This window comes from Xiphias gladius, chromosome 7 (genome assembly GCF_016859285.1).
Source record: "Xiphias gladius isolate SHS-SW01 ecotype Sanya breed wild chromosome 7, ASM1685928v1, whole genome shotgun sequence".
Lineage (NCBI taxonomy): Eukaryota > Metazoa > Chordata > Actinopteri > Istiophoriformes > Xiphiidae > Xiphias > Xiphias gladius.
In genome coordinates, this window is record NC_053406.1 from 26501730 (window position 1) to 26521505 (window position 19776).

The window sequence follows — 19776 nt, forward strand, 5'->3', positions numbered from 1 at the left end:
GTGTGTGTGTGTGTGTGTGTGTTAGGTTTTTGATTCATTTCAGTCAGATGATGTACTTTGGTTTGCAAGTGCATATTTTAGACAGAAATCCTTCTTGGTGCTGATCATGAAACAGTAAAAACATTCAAATATTAGAAACTATTTTAAGAGTTCAGCTGATCAGGACTGATCAGGGATCAGTGTATCTGGACATGTGTAGATGTTTTTATGCATCATGACTCATGAGCTGTTTCATCCTGTTATAGCTTTGCACTAGTCTTGAAGTTGCGAACAGTCTTTTGGTCCAGATCAGGGATTCTGGGTTCACCTCCGCCTCTCTCATTAATTCTGTGGTACATTAAACCTGAGTCTCTGGCCTGTGTCCATCAGCGGAGACCTCACTGTCCCTCACATCGCACACAGGGCGAAAGAAGCTGAACCTTCTCCCTGAGCATCGTGTTTTTAATTTGTCTCCGTGACAGTCGCTCAGAGGCCGACGGACGAGTCGCCTGAGGCTGAGACGGATCGGGAGGATTCTGGTTTTCGCGGACCAGCGCGGACCTCAGTTACCTCATGATGACATCACTATTACGCCACGGTTGATCAGCTCGGCTCACGTCTCGTGTCAGATAACCAATAATGACACAGTCTTGTTTTCCTCACTGCTTCTTACTGGGACACACGTGCAGTTCACTTGTTCGCCGGCAGGTGCCGCAGCTGCTCCGCTCTTTGTCAGCTCCTACAGCTGCCCTGTGTCCGGGGGCGCTAGGACCCAGCAGAGTCCTCTTGTGCTCTCATGCATTTAAGGTCTGCTCGTAAAATGCACAACCAGACCGAACCAAAAACAACGCACGATTTCTGTGATGTTGAGCAGCTGCGGAGAGGATCCCCTGTCACAACAGACGTGTGGTGTCATATTGGAAAAGAAGCGGAGGCTGTTCTTTGATGCCAAATTGTAAAAAACTTGACAAATATCAGTTATAAAATACACAATATTGATTAAAATAATGTTTTGTTACTATAATGAAAAATAACAGTATAATGTTTCTGCAGAAGTGAATGTAATACTGACGTGACTAGATGTCGGCAGGACCCATTACTCTTTAAATCGCAAGCAGAGCACATGGTTCATCCGTCCCGGCCTGTCTGAATGTGATAATCCCGACAGCACGTGAACGCCACCACAGCACCCTTGCTCCGTTCTTGTCGGTGTTAGTCTGCACGCGCATCACCGACAGTCCTCCGGTTCCCCGACCAGACTCTATTTCTCTGTTGGCTTCTATTTTTACACAGTTTTTCCATCGCTTCAGTGGATTCGTTAACTATTTAAAAATAAAACAGAGATCTACAGCAGCATCACGTTTTTAAAGAAACGAGAGAAATTGGGATTTTATTATTATTATTATTATTATTATTATTATTATTATTATTATCATCATCATCATCATTATTGCTGTTTCCCCCTCTGACTATAGCGGGTCTCTTTTTTTCTTTTCTTATATTTTGTCTTTCATTAAAAACCGTGTAAATTTCATAAACCAGAGTCTTGAATATTTTCATCATATTTTGGTATTTTTTTCGGAGTCTCTTTGTTGGAGTCTCTATCCCGGTCCGGGTCTGTTCGGTCCAGATGGCGGCTAACCGGGTGGGGCGGCGGGTGAATAAGGTGTGTGGTAATCAGTCACCGAGTCGCTCCGGCGGCGGGCGGGATCCGGGTCAGAGTCTGCAGCGGAGACAGGCCCGAGTTACCGTCAAATACAACCGGAAAGAACTGCAGAGGAGGCTGGACGTGGAGAAGTGGATCGACTGTGGACTGGACGAGCTCTACGGGGGCCGGGTGAGTACCGCAGTGCCACTGCAAAAATACTTCAACTGCTACTGCAAACAATACCACTGAGAGTTCAACTGAAAGCACTTGACTGCTGCTGCTCAGACTGGACGTATGATAACATGAAGGTAAGGGCCCAGTAGGGTAGTTTGTACCGAATACTACAGTACTGCAGCAAACAATACTACAGGGACTACTGCTATTTACAGTCTATACAGTAAAGTCTAATGCTGCTGCTGAGGCTGAAACTCAAAGTATCATCAGATCGCATAAACCGCAGGTCAGGAGCCAAGTGAGTACTGCCAAAATACTGCAAGCGCTAAGTACTCCAGTGCTGCTGCCGTTGGTGGTACTGCAGTACTTTTGATTCAAGGCTACAATACACAACTATTAGACCTACTGTTACTAGTATTTTATACCAACATTACTACTACAAATACTACTGGTGCTTGTAACTGACCTAGGATCAGAGTATTCTTGATTAGTGTGACTCAATAACATCTTAAACAATTAAATTAACAGCTGGAGCAGAAGTCAGACTGCAGGGCAGCAGCAGGATCAGGGTCCTGCAGGATCAGGATCGGGGTCCTGCATAATCAGGATCAGGGTCCTGCAGGACATGGATTATGAGAACATGGGCCCCTCGGGACAGGCAGGTAAAAGGCCCCCCACAATTTCTATATAGGAACCCCAGACCGAAAGAGACATAAAACAACTACAAACAGTGTAGTTGTTCTATGTGTCTTTGGATGTATGAACATATAAACACATTAACATATGAACATACGAACATACAAACGTGTGACGGTCTGTCGTAGAGCGTCACGTCTTTTTAGTTTAGTGTCCTGCAGTAAACTGGATGTTAGCTCTGGGCTGATCTGAGGGCAGATCATCCTGCTGTACCAGGGTTTAATGAGATTTATTTTTTAAAGTAATCTTCTAAAAGTGTCTCATTAAACACTTAAGTAACTATATTAAGAGTTAAGTAATTGCATTAGTATATATTACCATTAAAATGACCCAAATTGGCACAATATATAACATTATATTATTATTATTATTATTTATTATTAAGACCAGATGGGTGTTGCAGAGCTCTGGAACAGTGCTATTGTTGGTTGTTTATCAGAAAAAAATTAGTGTGCGATGTTACTGGGAGGTTACTGGTCAGATTCGATTCCTCCCAGTATCTGTTATAATAAGGAGGAGAGGATGTGAAGGTTCAGTAGAAACAGTCAGAGACATGCGACTGGAGATTTAAAGGTGGAGCAGAGGAAGAGTCTGAAGACGTAACAAGAGCTGACAGCATGAAAAGTGCTGCAGGGGAAAGAGTGTGTCTGTGCGTTGCTGTGTGTTACGGTGTGTGTGTGTGTGTGTGTGTGTGTGTGTGTGTGTGTGTGTGTGTGTGTGTGTGTGTGTGTGTGAACACTACCACACTGATTGGAGGATTGTCTCAGTTCATTTAAACTGTTTAAACTGGCTTCGGACCAGTCCGTAGAAACGGAGTCACCGACTGTGTCTGACTTAGTATCCACATAATGTTTTTGTGCATGTAAACACCAGATCTTGGTTTTGAGAAACCTGATGAGGTGGTGATGAAAAATAACCACAGAGACTGAATCTGAACAATAAAGCGTTATATAGGTTGTGTGCTAGTTTCAGCAATCTGTGAAATGTATAAACTTCATTTTGATTCATTACTTGTGTCAAATTCCTTTTTTTTTTTTTTTACAATGGAGGCATCGCTTTGTGTTCTTTTCATCTGATCCTTTATTGTGTGCTATAAGCTGAATCACTGACCATGTTTCTGGCATTTCACACTGATAATAACTGCTGATTATGGTTCAGACACTTGTGATGAAGTAATGGTGCGGGCACCTGGATACCCATCGCTGTGTGTAACAGCGCTGTTGATGTGACACGGCCTGTGAAATCAGGCCTGTTCTTCACTGGCATGTCTAATGATGGTGGAGCAGACAGAAGTTTTTCTACAAACAGGTGGTTCAGGGCATTTCTACATCATTTCTGTCCAACTGTAGGAGATGAAATGAACCTTGCGTTGCAATGTATAAGACAAACCATGTAAACATATAGCTTTATAAATCTGATGGAAAGAAGCTGTCTGCATATTTCTGTTTTGGTGTGTACGGTTTTAGTCATCCAGCCTCAGGATACCTGATCCAGGTTTCTAATCTCAGTCTGTCATTTGGACAGCTGCTTCATCAGCTCAATCTCGGTTGGCAGAGGATGAATCCCACTCCTGTCTTCTGTTACTGCTGTTTACATGAGCAGAGGAGTAAGCACTCAGGTAAATGAACTAAAGTGGTTCACCCTCACCTGTTCAGGTAATGTAGTCTATACAGAAATGAAAGTAATAAGACTAATAATACTAACCCTTCACAAATTAGTTCTGCAACTTAAAATTGTTTTCATCATTGATTAATCTACATTTTCAGAATTAATTGATTAATTGTTTGGTCTACAAAATAGTGGAAAATGACCATCACAGTTTCTTAAAGTCCCAGGTGACGTCTTCAAATGTTTCAATAACCTTTATCTCAGAGCTTTATGAAGCTAGTTTTACGAATCTGAGACTGAAGTGAAATGAGTTTCTCTTCTGAAATCAGTCCGAGGCTGAAGGTAAGACAACAAATTGTTGAAAAAGCCCAGAGTTCACTTCACTTCTTGTCTGAACATACTTAAAACCACGAATAACCGTGTAGACATTACAGGCCCTATTTTTGTGGCGGTGCGAAGACCAGAGCAAGCAGTGTTCCAACAGTTCGGTATTTTCCCGACCTTGTAATTCGCTTTGTGTATCTCTGTGGTATTTTGGTGCCAAGTGCAGCAAAAAGTGAGTTGTCGGTATCTTGGTGAAAATTGTGTCTTAGACTTTGCGCTGAGAAAAGTATCTGGAGCAATGTCAATCAGATTGACTGCCACTTTGGTGGCTGCAGCAATGATAGAACACTGCTTATAATGTGAATAAACCATTTTGATTAATCGTTCCCTGCAGGTAGAGACGTTTAAATCAACATAAAAAAAATAGTGTTTACTGTGTTTAAAGCAAGAACGTTGGTGAATCAGTCTGCATTAATCTAAGTGATTGTTACAGTATCGGCTTCTTGATACTGTATGAAAAGCTTCTCCTTCAGTTCATCAAATCCCTGCAGCATCTGAAGGCAGCTGGACAAATGTTGACAAATCTGCAGCCTCTGATAGGAGAAATGTCGCCTCAGAGGGCAGCGACGTCACGCAGCTGTCCACTGTGTTTAAGTTTATTAAAGCACATGTAAATGACACCAGGCTGCTACGAAGTAAACCCGAACAACACTACACATATCAGACTAGTCTCTTATGACTCTGTGTATTCTGTATTTTATGGTCTGTTTACGTGGGAGACATCAGATTACAGTGGTTCATAAATCCTGTGTCTCAGCCTCCTTTCCAATTTTACTTTGAGCAAAGTCACCGTTTAATGTTATATTCCTGGAGGCTGCCGTGTCACATTTTACGGTATGATGTGAGTGTTCATGATGTGAGATTCAGTAGAGATAAAACTGAGACAGCATCGGACTGATGTTTTCTTGTTGTACCGCTCTGCAATATCTAGGCGACAGTATGATTTCCTGAAGAAGCCCCTTTCATTTGTTGAGCTATTGACTTGCATCGCTGTGATTGGCTCTGCTGTGATGGCTGAAAGTGATTGTATTAATCATCACACCCTCCCACCTATACTCCACCTCAGCCAGCCGTTCCGCAGGTGAAGACGCCCACACAGTCTGTGAGACCAAGATGAGCTTTCACTGTTAAAATAGGATCCTACATCTCTTAATTGATCAAAACCAGGTTCAGACTCAAACATGGAACATAGTGCGCATGTAAACATAGTCAAGTCAAGTCAAGTGAATTTAATTTTACTTATTGGTTGGGTTGAGAGAGAAAGAGAGAGGGGGAGAGAGAGAGAGAGAGAGAGAACCATAACAGTATTAGGAAGTTTCAACGTGGCAGTGAATGCACTAAAAGTTTTAAAATACTTGATAGTGTTCAAGCCCATGGTGTTACATAGTAGTGAAGTATGGGGTCCAATCAGTCACCGTAGCTGCACCTGTTGGATAAACACCTAACAGAATTTTTACATGCAGAATTCTGTAGACACACGTACAAAGGAAAATATGAGCAGAATCAGGCAGATACCCACTGATGATTAACATTCAAAAGAGAGCACTCACATTTTTTAAGCACCTTAGATCCAGGCCCCTAGACACCCTCCATTCCAAAGTCCTCCAAACCAGTGAGCTGAGCCCAGAATAGAGTTCACTATGTCAGCTGGTGCTGAGACTTACTGCCCCCTCTCAAACACACACTGACCAGTCTCACAACAACACTGCTTTCCAAACACCAATCGGAGTCAACCAAATTGTAACACACTGTAAAGAAACATGTTTGAAACACTGGAAAGAAGAAACTAAAAGCCAAAGTAGATCAGAATGTTATCTGTCCATTAACAGAGATGATGAACTGGCAGAATATCTCTTAACTCAGTAATGGAGTTCTACAAGGTTTTGTGCTTGGACCAGTTCAATTCACCTTATATATGCTTGCTTTAGTCAATATTATTAATTAAAAACTCCATAAACTACCATTGTTATGCAGATGATACCCAGTTCTATGTGTCAATGAAGCCCGGTGAAAACAATCAGTTAGCTAAACTTCAAGCATGCCTTAAGGACATAAAGACCTGGATAACCAGCAACTCTCTGCTTTTAAACTCAGACAAAAATGAAGGTATTGTGCTTGGCCCCCAACACCTCAAAAACACATTATCTAATGATATAGTTACTCTAGATGGCACTGCCCTGGCCTCCAACATCGCTGTTAGGAATCTCTAAGTTTCTTTGATCAGGACATGTCCTTTAACCCCCACATAAAACAGCTTCAGTTACTTCTAGGTTGGATTATTGCAACTCCTTATTATCAGGCTGTCCCAACAACTCTCTAAATACTCTCCAGCTGATCCAGAATGCTACAACGCCAGTACTGACAGGAACTAGGAAAAGAGATCACATTTCTCCCGTGTTTGCTTCTCTGCATCGGCTCCCTGTAAAATCCAGAATAGAATTTAAAGTCCTCCTCCGCACCTACAAAGCCCTCAATGGTCAGGCACCATCATATCTGAAAGAGCTCATCGAACCCTATTACCCCACTAGAACACTACTCTCCCAGTACGCAGGCTTGCTTGTGGTTCCTAGAGTCTCCAAAAGTAGACTGGGAGGCAGAGCCTTCAGTTACCAGGCTCCTCTACTGTGGAACCTTCTTCCAGTTTGGGTCCAGGAGGCAGACACCCTCTCCACGGTTAAGAGTGGGCTTAAAATGTTCCTATTTGATAAAGCTTATAGTCAGGACTGGCTCAGGTGAGCCCTGAGCCATCCCCTAGTTCTGCTGCTATAGGTCTAGACTGCCTGGTGCTGCAGAGTCTGGATCTGTGAATGTAAACCACCTACTGCCCCCATGATCCTGCTCAACACCAACTGCTGCAATTATTATGATTATCATTAGTATTGTTATATTTAGTTTTATTAGTATTATTATTCACCCTATTATTATAATTATTAGTTTTATTATTAGTCTCATTATTGTTATACTTTTTTATGTTATACCTGTACTGTGCTATGTCGTCACGCCCCCCCCCCATCTCTCTCTCTCTCTCTCTTTCTGTCGCAACCCGGCCGATCGAGGCAGATGGCCGCCCACCCTGAGCTGGATTCTGTTCAAGGTTTCTACCTGTTAAAGGGAGTTTTTGTCACCAAGTGCTTGCTCGTGGGGGAATGTTGGGTCTCTGTAAATATAACTATAAAGAGTCTGGTCTAGACCTGCTCTACATGAAAAGTGCCCTGAGATAACCTCTGTTAGAATGTGGCGGTATATAAATGAAATTGAATTGAATTGAATTGAATTAACTATCAGGGATAGAAAGCAAAAGCAGATCCTGACCAAGTATAGGCTCAGTGACCACAACCTGGCAATCGAACAAGGAAGACACAAAAAATCATGGCAACCAAAAGAAGACAGAACATGTGGTCACTGTTCCACAATTGAGGTTGAGACAGAGATGGACTTCCTCCTAAAATGTAAATCATTCAATGAAATAAGGAACATTTACTTTAACCAATTCAACTCCGTAATTCCAAATTTCACTGAGCTAAATGACATCTCAAAATTAAAAACACTCCCAGGAGAAGGAGACAGGGCAAATCTCGCTGCCCAATATATTTCAACATGCCAGTGAATGACCTACACACACACGCATAAATATATATGTATATATGTGTGTGTATATCAATCTTGGCTTTGTTTTATTGTTCTTTTTTGGCAAAATAGTATATTGATCCTTTTGGAGAGAAGGAGGAAAGAGAACAGCACAATGCGGGTTCCACATAAAGATGTATAATAATAATAATAATAATAATAATAATAATAATAATAATAATAACTGAAGCAGTTGGTGTTGGGTTTGCAGTCAGAGATCCAGACTCTGCAGCACCAGGGGCAGAAATACCCTCAGAAAGCGACAGGAAGAGAGAGGAGAGAGACAAAATAGCACAAAACTACGGGAGAGAGAAGAAGCCGAGTTAGTAACAAGTATTGATGCCATATAAATGCGTACAGATGGAGAGGAAGAGGAGGAGAGAGGAGTTCGGTGCATCATGGGAAGTCCCCTGACAGTCTAGACCTATAGCAGCAGAACTAGGGGATGGTTCAGGGCTCACCTGAGCCAGTCCTGACTATAAGCTTTATCAAATAGGAACATTTTAAGCCCACTCTTAACCGTGGAGAGGGCGTCTGCCTCCTGGACCCAAACTGGAAGAAGGTTCCACAGTAGAGGAGCCTGGTAACTGAAGGCTCTGCCTTCCATTCTACTTTTGAGGACTCTAGGAACCACAAGTAAGCCTGCGTACTGGGAGAGCAGTGTTCTAGTGGGGTAATAGGGTTCTATGAGCTCTATAAAAATGATGGTGTCTGACCATTAAGGTCTTTGTAGGTGAGGAGGAGGATTTTAAATTCTGTTCCGGATTTTACAACCATTGGAGCCATACAGATGTTGTGAATTCCCAATAAAGCTGTTCACATTTACATGTTTTTCTGTTTCTGTTGTCAGACAATGGAACAAGTATGGAATAGTGACTGAAACGCGGCCCATTAAGGCTACATGTTAACCAGCAGTCACTTTGCAGGGCAACACTGGCAACTCTCTGCTACGGAAAGTAGCTAAGGTTTGTCCAAAAAGTCGCAAGATTTGTCGCTAGATGCTTTTCTGAAGAAAAGTCACTAAAGGGTCTGAAAAGTATGTAAATCTAGCGACAAAGTCGTTAAGTTGGCAACACTGCCTGATGACGCAATAGAAACTGTTTGCGTCAGTTCCTTTTGAAAGAGCAGCGGCCAATGGGGAACCTTCAACACTTGGTGTAACTTCATCACTCACTCACTCACTCACTCACTCACTCAGTCACATACATTTGCGTTTGCAGTGCTGGCCCCGCTATTGCAGTCCAGCCAAAAAGGGACTGGAGCCTTTAACAATACAAACAGACCAAGGTGTCAACACTACTGTGTCTTCATCAGAGTCAAAATGGACAAAGACAGAAGGCAAACACATGTATACTCATCCAAGAATAGGTATCCAAATGTAAGTGGACAATTTGAACAGGATTTCTGCTGGATAATGAAGCACTTTTGCTTTTACGTTCACTGACAGTAGGTAAATGTCATGATCTGCCCCTCTTTGTGAATTCCTGCCCAGACTCTTACACTGTTTCCTGTTTTATTTTGAAATGTCTTACCTTGCGTGTCTGTTGGTGGTTTTGCTCCCTCCCCTTGTGTGTTTTGCCTTTGTGATTCGCTGCCCCTCCCTGATTAGTTTCACCTGTTCCCAATTACCTTTGCCTTCCTTGTGCGTTTAGTCTCTATGTTCCCCTCACTCTTCTTTCTGTCGTCTGCTTTGTTCCCGCTCGTGTTCCTCGTACGTGTATTCTCCTGTTGCCTGCTTTTGTGTCCTGTGATGTTCCAGAGTGCTTCTCGAGTACCTGCTACCTGTGTGTTTTTTTTCTGTGCCTGACTGCCAACCTGTTCAACTCGTCAACCTGTAAGCCTGATTATTAAGAGCAACTTCACCGCCTCACCTGTCTCTTGTGTCTGAGGTTGGATCCAGAACAAACTAAACTGTGACAGTACATCCAAAATTTCCTTTTTAGCAGTTTGATAAGTACAGACCCAGACTTCGTATTCTGCTGCTACGAACATGTAAACAACAGACTGCCATTGAACAGAGCAGGGAGAGGCTAAAGGCCACAGTGCACAGTGATGATACTGCTGTAACTGAGACTTTCTGCTGCTCTGACCGGAAAGCTGAGGAGCACACACACCCATTTCATCCCTCCATCGGTCTGTCTGCTTCCATTCATTCATCTATCCATCTGTTTCCTGAAGTGTCTTTAAACCCTGCTGAGTGGGCCTGATTTAGCGGTCTGAACCTCCAGGGTGGGTGGAGTTATTGACGTGTCAGAAGACACTAAAAGCTGCATTAGAGGGAGTTTTAGATGAATGATGGGGGGAGGGGTGGTTTGTCTTTGTGTTTGGGTACACACACACACACACACGCACACACACAAAACACAGACACCAACTGCATCAATGTATATTAGATTCATCTAAGGGAGAAGAGAGAGAAAGTAATTTGTCCCCTGATATTAATCAGGTATATTGACTGTATGTGTGTCCAAGTGCATTTGTGTGTTTCTGTTACCTCTTTGGAACCTTTTCTGGTATAAACCCCGACCTTGTCAGGACCAGTAGCATCATGGGGACCAAAGGCCAGTCCTAATGATGCAGAATGTCATTTCTGAGGTTTGGGTTTGGCTGTCCACAATGAATGGAACTCAATGGTGTGTGTGTGTGTGTGTGTGTGTGTGTGTGTGTGTGTGTGTGTGTGAGAAGGCGTGGTTGCTGCGTGTGTTTGGTGATAAATAGATAATCAGATCTGCGCCCGTGGTTCATTTCCTGTCGCAGACCCCATCTGGACACACACACACACACTTGGGTTATTTCAGTAAAAAGGTTTTTGATGTCCATCATAGCGTCTGACTCTGAAATGTTGGAATGTTCCTTTAATTTCTTTAGCAGGTAATTTGATTATGATTTTGAGCAGATCATTGGTTCAGTCTCATGAGAAAGTCAACAATAGTGCTGCTGAGGTCAGAGGTCAGATGTTTCAGAGTTTTCACACACATTCAGCATGTTTACACGGGAGCAGTTTAATGCTTCAGGTGTTTATAACATTAGGATAATTCACTCAAGTGTTGTGTAATGAAATATGTTCATACATGCTCTGATTTGACAGTTTAATATGAACATCTGAAAGGCCGCAGATCTGTTATTACCCCCACGAGCGTGAGGTCTGGCTTTCCCTCCATAGGCGCACCCCTCTTTGTGTCTCATTCAATTGACCACATGGCAGCTGAGACAGAGGTGAATGAGCTTCTAACTTTCTCTCCGACTGATCATTTTACAGGTAAATACACCTGAAATCAGAGCTCAGCCGTCGTCTTTAACTGATCTGTCTGGTGATTCTGTCAGACGACGTCGATGTTGTAAAATCAGCATTTTAGCAGCAGAGCAGCAGCTTGGAAATGTCTTGGAAGTGACTGCTGGTTAACGGGAAGTTTTAAGGGGCCACGTTTGAGTCACTATTTCATGCTTGTTCCGTTTTCTGACAACAGAAACACAAAAACATGTAGATGAAAACAGCTTTATTGGGAATTCAGACGTATTAAAATACTGTATATGTGAGCACAGAGAGCAGGAGAGAAGCAGACAGATAAAGGGCTGAAACCGGCCGACACTAGGCAGAATCCAAATACGACGTGATGACATCAGGAATATGCTGGTTAGCGTATTACATCATCTAGCAGCGACGGCGAATGTTCAAGCAGGTTTTAGCTACTTTCTATTGGAAGTAATTGTTTAGAGCAGTTCAACAACAGTTTTCAACTACATCCTCAATTTTGCACATTGACCATACATGGACCGGCCGAATGCTGGGTTTGACCCACGCTTGTTATTTGTTTATTTATAAGTTTCCATTAAATGTAAAATGACTGGGTGATATACATTAAATACAGAAAATACAGTAAATATAGAAAATATACTTCTATATCCAGTAAGGTTCAGTTGAAGAAAGGAAAACAGAGGAGAGGAGAACGGAGGACAAAAGAGGAGAAGTGAGGATGCTTCTAACAGCTATTAGAGATATTGATTATATTGATTATATTGTGTGTGTGTGTGTGTGTGTGTGTGTGTGTGTGTGTGTGTGTGCGCCTGTTAGTTGGGTGGGGGAGTTTGCTGGGAGTTTAAATGTCACAAGAAAACACAAACACTTTACATAGGAATTATTATTATAAGTAATTAAACACGTCTTTTTATTTTAGTTTGAATATTTCATGTATTTTGTGTTTTAATATTTAAGGCTACTGATGAGTTAATTTGCTTCATATTTACTTATTTATATTTATAGTTATATATCATATGTTGTCGTGTGTTTGATTCATTACGTGTCTTTTTATTGATTTTATTAACATCAGTTTGACAGGTATTAACTGAAATATTTCATTTTAGATTTTATTTTAAAAAATTATTTTAAAAAAGAAAGTCTAAAATTGTATTATTTAGTTTGATATTTTGTTGTTTGGTTCATAGTTTTAGTTCCTCTGAGGCTGGACAGCTTGTACATTTATAGTCCAACAAGAACTTCAACAGGAATAAAAAAGCCATAAAGAATATTTTTAATGTCAACAGTTTTAAGTCCAGTTCACTTCAAACTTAATTAATAAACCCAGGTCATAAAAAGTAAATAAGCCAATAAGAAAATAATATTAGATCTTTGTTTTCTCTCATAACTGCCCAAACCTGGGAACATTTCCTGCAGGAGCTGTGGTGGAAGAAGAATTTGGATCTGTAATATAGGTAAAAGCTGCAATACTGCAATGCAAATATTCAAACTCTTACTTAAAGCTGGAGTGCAGGATTTTTACATAGAAATGAACGTCCGTTACATTCAAGCCTTTGCCGAACGAGTTCACACAATGCTGATTAAGCCTATCGGCACTAGGTAAATCTCTCTGTAGTTCTCAGTAGACCGGAGTTTTAAATCCGGTGCCTGTGGCGACATTCCCGCGCTAGGACACCAGTAGCGATGCGTTTTATGTCAACCGGCAATGATTGGTTTGCCAGAGCCGAAGAGGGGAGCGACCTTAGTGTCGGAGACGGAGGAGGCGACAGCAGATAAATCGATAAATCTTTTTTAAAATTGTTCCATTTCAAAACCACTTCTGTACACTCTTCATTCACATTTCATCATATTTCATAAAGATAAAGGAAAACATTTTGTCAAAACAAAGATTTACAAACTCCCATCACTTATTCTTATGCAGTCCTCAGTTATATCACAGATTCCTAAACTGTCAATTGTCCAAATGTCCCAAAACAGAGTTACCAATGTAACTGGAGGCTTTGTATGTGGGAGTTTGTGTTTATGGGGAATTCAGTTTCAAATTGATGAGACTGGATTGTGTATTGAAGAGAGGGGACAGTCCAGGCTGGGAGAGAGTTAATGTCCAACAGAGGGGTAATGATGAAAAAGAAAAGAAAAGATTATTTCTTAGTTGGCAGTTGAGAGATTTTAAAGAAGACAGTCACCAGCATTAGACGCCAAGAGTGTCACCAAATTCAGTCAGATGATCCAATGCTACGATTCTCCAGGTGATGAGCAGTTCCAACAAACATCACAGGAGCCAAACCTGCTCTTGGTGCTTGCCAGCAACAAGTCAGTCAGTCAGTCTGATGCAGCACAGGGATTCCTCACTCCACTAAAGGTTTGCTATGACTCAATGTAAGCCAGAATCACAGTGGATTTAAATTTGCTCGTCTTGTGGTTTAGATTTGGTTCCAACACTGGCTTTAAAGTCACGTCATCTTCCTTGCAATGTGTCTTTCCTCTCACGCACACTCCCTCACAGGTGTCAGCAGTTATCACCCTCGCCGCGGCTGTGCAGTAAAGGAGCAGTCTGCCGTTTTCTTTGGCCGGCTGCTACATACTCATTCAGTTTGGAAACAGTGTAAACACTGCACCGTTTCCCACGAGTTCACACAGTAAACTAGAAAGATCTGTGAGGCGTGTGCCCTTGTTTCCTTGGAACTACATTCACTGATGCCCTGATATGAGCACAACAGGCTGTGATGTCGTGTCATTCAGTACTGTTTGTGGTAACTACTGATTCCTGATAATTATTAGTTACTCTGATTTGTCAATAATCCAAATATCGTAATTTTTTTCGGTTTTGTTCAAACATGAATTTTCTTAAAGTAATCTAAGCAGCAGAGACGTGATGAAGCTATGAAGAGCAGGGAACTAAATTGCAGCAATCTGATTGGGTGCTGGCAGACATGACATCATATGAGCTCAGACGGTTGAAAACTGATTATTGATCATTAGCTGATCAATAGGTCACCGTTTGAGCTGAACTAGTCCTTTAGTTTCTCTGTGTGTCACACACACACAGTGAACTGGTTTGCTCTGTGACTGGTTGATGACCATATATGGGCAGTAACAACTGAAATAGCAGGAAACAGTAATGGAGGAAAATAAATGGAAATAAATCCTCTGTGTGTGTCACTGTGTGTGTTACTATGTGCATGTTTGGCATTTAGAAAGGTCATGTGGCCTGAGGACACAGAAGAAAGCAGCTGTTTTCGCCTCCTCTGCACCATGTTGTTGTTTAAAAGCTTTTTTCATCAGTTGAAGGTTTTCTGTCCAAAGTATGTTAGTATTAAGATATTAGTATTAGTGATCCGGACGGAGCTCGGAGTAGAGCTGCTGCTCCTTCATGTCTAAAGGAGCCTGTTGAGGTGGTTCGGTCATCTGAATAGGATGCCTCTTAGGCACCTTCCACTGGAGGTCTTCCTGGCTTGTCCTGCAGGTAGGAGACCCCGGGGTAGACGCTGGAGAGATTATATATCTGATCTGGCCTGGGAACACCTTGGGATCCCCCAGGAGGAGCTGGAAAATGATGCCGGGGAGAGGGACGTCTGGCCGGCCTGGCTTAACCTGCTGACACGGCGACCGAACCCTGGATAAGCGCCAGAAAATGGACGGATGGATGAACATCAGTATTAGTATCAGTATTGCCATTTTCACGCCATTTTCATACTTTGCCCCGCTGTTTTCTCCTAATTCTCAGATGCCTGCACATGAGCATGCGACAATGGATGCACTCTCTTGCCAACAGTTTTGCCCTGGAGCTAAAAAGATTAGTTGATTGATGGTTGAGTGTAACGTCCTTTCGTGACAGCGCCCCCTGCAGGCTGCAGTGTGTAATACAATCCCTAAACAACAACCTGCAGCTGAGGTTTTGCAGCAGCAGAAATTTGGGTTTACAAAAAATGATCTATGAAAGTTTGGAAGTAAAACTGATAAGAAACGTCTCTGATGTTGTTCAGGAGGAGGAGATGCCAGAGGAGGTGAACATTGATGAACTGCTGGACCTGAAGACAGATGAGGAGAGGACACACAGACTGCAGGTAACTATAATATTATAATAATATGTGAACATGTCAGTCGTCCTGACTGTCTCTCATGTGTTTTGTTCTCTATGTTTACAGGACATCCTTCATTCCTGTAACAACAGCACAGAGGTAAAATCCAAAGAGCAGCTGCCTCCACACCTCCTGACCGTCGTCCACATCTCTGATTTATCTTCAATGATTCAAACAGGTCTAAGGTGTTCACTGACGACCAATTGGAGTTTTATAGTCAGGGTTGAAAAAGTGGATGTCGTCTTTCTGTGCCACAGAAATGTTAACGGCTTCATCCAGACTGAGGAATATAAACAACACAACCCCTTTTTACCGACTCTGCTCCTCACTCTGTAATTCCAGGTCTGACCTGTGTCCATCAGTCTGTGGATCAGAGTCTGACCAAGTGACTTGAAGAAATGAAAGCCGTAAAACTGTTAATTAGTGTTTGGTTTGCAGACAATAACAATGACAATGATATCATTTTTATAGTGTGATTGTGAGTATGATGATATTCAATTCAGCAGTATTTTAGAGTTGAAATTTCATAAACAAACTTGAACACTTATCTAATACCATTTGGAAAAAGTTGTAGCAAAGATAAGGAGTTAATAAAATGATTGAACAGCCCTGATAAACTCAGCATAAACAGAACAAAGATTGGCTTCTTGTCTGATTAACTTTCTCTTTTGTTCATACGTTTTTACATCAAATTTCTACATTTCAAGGTGGAATAGTCATTTAACCTCCTGACTTTTCCACTAACGCCACACAAACTCTCCACCTGCGCACATGAAACAGGCAGAATGCAAAGAAACGTACTGAGCACGTTGATGTTTCCCTGCAGGGCAAACTCCTCTGACACTTACGGACATGTGTTCCTGTAGTACCACCATCAGTACAAACGCAGCATCAGCAGCTGCTGAACATGAGACTGACTGAACATTCACGTCCCCGTGGATAAACTTGAGATGTAATCACTTGTTCTGTAGCGCCCACACTGGTCAAACCTTGATTTACCCTGATTTATTTATAAGGGGCTGTGTCAAACTGTTGATGAATCTGATGAGGGCCGCCAGAGTTACTAAACTAGTTTAAAGACATAAAAACCTCAAGATGCGGATGAGACTTTTACATTTTGGGCTGTAATGACCTATACAACCTGTAGGGGGCACTAACATGTAAACTGTTGAATTATTCCCCTGTGTTTCCACCTGTCAGGTGTTCATCAGCGAGCTGGTGTTGAAACTTCAGGGTTTACAGAAGCAGGAGGATCTGCACAACGATGGCATTGACCTCCCTCAACTCCACATCTACCCCGCCCGCTCCGGATCTGCCAATAGGGAGGTGCTGCACTGAGACATCGAGCGTATCCAGGCTGATCCAGATCTCAAACCCCGGCACAATCACCCCCCACATACACACTGCTATACACCACCTACAGCCAGACCAGGAGGAGCCGGACTACAAAACAATTGCACCTGAACTGTCCGTAATTTATCCAACATACCCAGAGTCCCTCCACTCACATATACCTCCACTCCGGCCAGCATCACTTCTCCTAACAAGAGGCGCTGTAACATAAAACAAACGTACCTAATGTCTGAATCCACCTGAACTGTCCTGATTTTATTGAAGACCCCAAACAGAAAGAAAAGAATCATAAAGCATCAGATGTTTGACTAAGTGTATCAGGTGTTGCAGCGCTTTAATCTCTTTATCAGTATCAGTCTGACCGTCACACTTCTTCAGATGTGTTGGAAACACAAATAGCTCCGAGCTGATAGGACGTATTTATCAGGTCTGATCAGTCTGCAAAACGATTATGTTGTTTTGGTCACAAATGTGCCGGTTTCACACCAAACTCCTCTGAATTTCCAGCCTTTTTTCACACACTCATCAGTGTTAGTCAACCTGTTGAAACTCCCTCAGGTGACGGAGCAGTTCTCCTGGTTTCAGTACAAATACACACACACACACACACACACACACACACTGCCCTCAGGATCCGTTGTTCCTCTCGCTCCTGCTTTTACGTTCTCCTGGTCCTGGTCCTGGTGCCTGGTTCTCCTGGCTCTGGTTCTCCTGGTTCCTGGTTCTCCTGGTTCTCCTGTCTCTCTCGTGGTTCTTGGTTCTCCTGCTTTGTACATTTGTAGATGCCAATGTAATGACCTGTATTGTTTATACATGATTTGGCATAAATCGCATTATTTGGAATGACTTCTGTTCATACAGGATTGATCTGATTTATTTCACCTTCTTATTGCTTCAGACACGACGTTCTCACCACAGTAACAGATGAGATCTGAGAACACATCGACATCATTAGAAGACGTCAGATTGTGAAGAAACACAAGTTTTCAAAGTCAGATCACAGCCATAACTCTGTGGTTTGTTGCTTCTGGGCCACACTTGAATCAAAGGCAAGAATCCAAACCCTGCACAGATCATACACGAGGTTTCAGACCCACGGTTTCCAACCCCTCCCCCAGTGTAACCCCTTCTGCTGTGGAGATGCAAATTCCCATGTTGGGTTTCTGCAGCTGATGTCACTGGTCTCAGCTGCAGCATTACTGCAGACTCTTTCAGTTTTTTTGAATGTCAAGACACATGTCTTGAAATTATGCTCCATTTTCCAAAACTCTAAACAGCACACTCATCTTCACAAACTTCAAACTTTCATGTCGAAATCAAACTCTCCACTCAAAACCTTGTAATATTACATTTAAACAAAAAAACCTTGACTTGAGACATCACACAAAAGCCATCAAGTAGACATACACTACAAAACAGCCATTACAGTGGGATCAATTTAAAAAAAACCCGTTTACTGCAATGAATAACGGCGCTTAAGGTTTTCCCCCAGAACCTCCTCTTTGCATGATGAACACAATATAAAGACACAAAACATGTATAAATTTTGAAACATTTTAATTCCTCGAACTGCTGTAGTAAGATAAACTGAAATTGAGTGAAAAAGTAAATGTACTGGAAAAATATGCAACTTATAATGAACAAAGAATACAGTAAAATGATTTCCATGTATCTACCAATGTAACCCAATGAAAAAAACAGTCAGTACATAAAGAAAGAAATCACATTTATTTTGCCTCAGAATCCCATCATTGGTCTGGGTCGGGCCAGAGATTCTCATCAACTTCACAGGCAATATGAGAACTAGCCTGGCAGTAAGGGGGGGGGACTCTTGTATGCCTTATCCACCCCTGATAAGCCTCAACCATAATATCTAAACAAGCCCTAGACCTTCCATTGCCATGCCGAAAAAAAACTTCTCTATGGGCTATAGAAAGGGAGAATATGCAGGTACAAAGATGTTGCTGAATCTAAGGTTAATCGTGAACCAGTCATGAACAAGAGCAGCCCAGTAGAAACTGACAAGGTAGCATGGCTGCTGTGGTTGAGCTGGCCCCCTCTGGTCGAGCCAGTATACATGATCTCGCAGACCATCAAGGAAAGCCAGCAGATGCATGGTGTTGTATGGACCAAGAGTGGCGTGGCGATGGAGGATCCCTCAGTGGCTGATGGCAGCACACATGGTCACATTTCCTCGTCGTTGGCCAGGGACATTCACAATGGCCTGGGGGCCAATGTTCCTCCCCTTCTCCTTCTTTTGGTGAGATTAAATCCTGCTTCATCAACAAAGATGAAGATCAATATCAAAGATTCTCTACAATAAAGATGAACACAGTATAGCAAATGACTACTCTGAAACACATAGTCGTCTTCTGCGTCCATTAGGTGGTCATCTCTCAGTTCTGAAAAAATAGAGGTACTGATGGGATTACATTAAGCCATCCTTTTTACAAAATAGGAGCACACAGAAACTCCAAATAAACTGTATGTGATACAGTATAGTAATACAATGCATCTCAGAGAGCATACAGCACTATAGAGCAACCGTTTCAGTACCTGATTGTGCTGTAACAGTGTGGAGTACAGCACTCTAAAGTTACAGTAGAGAGCAGTATGTAAGTTACCTACCTATTGTCCTCTCTGACGGTCCAGATTAGAAGGCTACTGTGAGGCGGCTCAGATTCTGCTGCACTTTTTGCGGAGCTTCCCTCATTAACATCTCATGGACAAGGACATGGTCAACTATAGTTGCACGAATCTCATCACTAACTAGTCGTCTCCTTGCCCATGCCCTTCCTCTCCTCTCCTCTTCCACATGCTCTCCTATGTCCTCTTCCTCTAACTTCAGGTCTCTGTGGATCCATTGTTCCAAAACAAGTGAGCTGGCCCATGGGCCTTATATCTATCTATCCTGAGGTTCTGATTGGTGTGTGAACAATTTTGACTCTTAGTGTTTCCACCAGGGAAAT

At 42.3% G+C, this 19776-nt stretch overlaps 1 protein-coding gene across 1 annotated transcript; it reads left to right on the forward strand.

Annotated features, from left to right (window-relative positions):
- The first annotated feature begins 1609 nt into the window (after window positions 1–1609).
- Window positions 1610–17423, forward strand: ppp1r14ab (protein phosphatase 1, regulatory (inhibitor) subunit 14Ab). The gene is made up of 4 exons (XM_040130947.1): window positions 1610–1816; window positions 15359–15439; window positions 15521–15553; window positions 16655–17423. Exons 1-4 carry the CDS (start codon window positions 1610–1612, stop codon window positions 16790–16792), a joined length of 459 nt encoding a protein of 152 aa, XP_039986881.1. The 3' UTR covers window positions 16793–17423.
- The last annotated feature ends 2353 nt before the right edge of the window (window positions 17424–19776 follow it).

Bases quoted from the DNA above. Each gene is read 5' to 3' on its own strand.
- ppp1r14ab (XM_040130947.1), top strand. From the start codon at position 1,610: ATGGCGGCTAACCGGGTGGGGCGGCGGGTGAATAAGGTGTGTGGTAAT. The intron at 1,817-15,358 runs GTGAGTACCGCA...GATGTTGTTCAG, and splicing joins ACGAGCTCTACGGGGGCCGG to GAGGAGGAGATGCCAGAGGA. The intron at 15,554-16,654 runs GTAAAATCCAAA...TCCACCTGTCAG, and splicing joins CCTGTAACAACAGCACAGAG to GTGTTCATCAGCGAGCTGGT.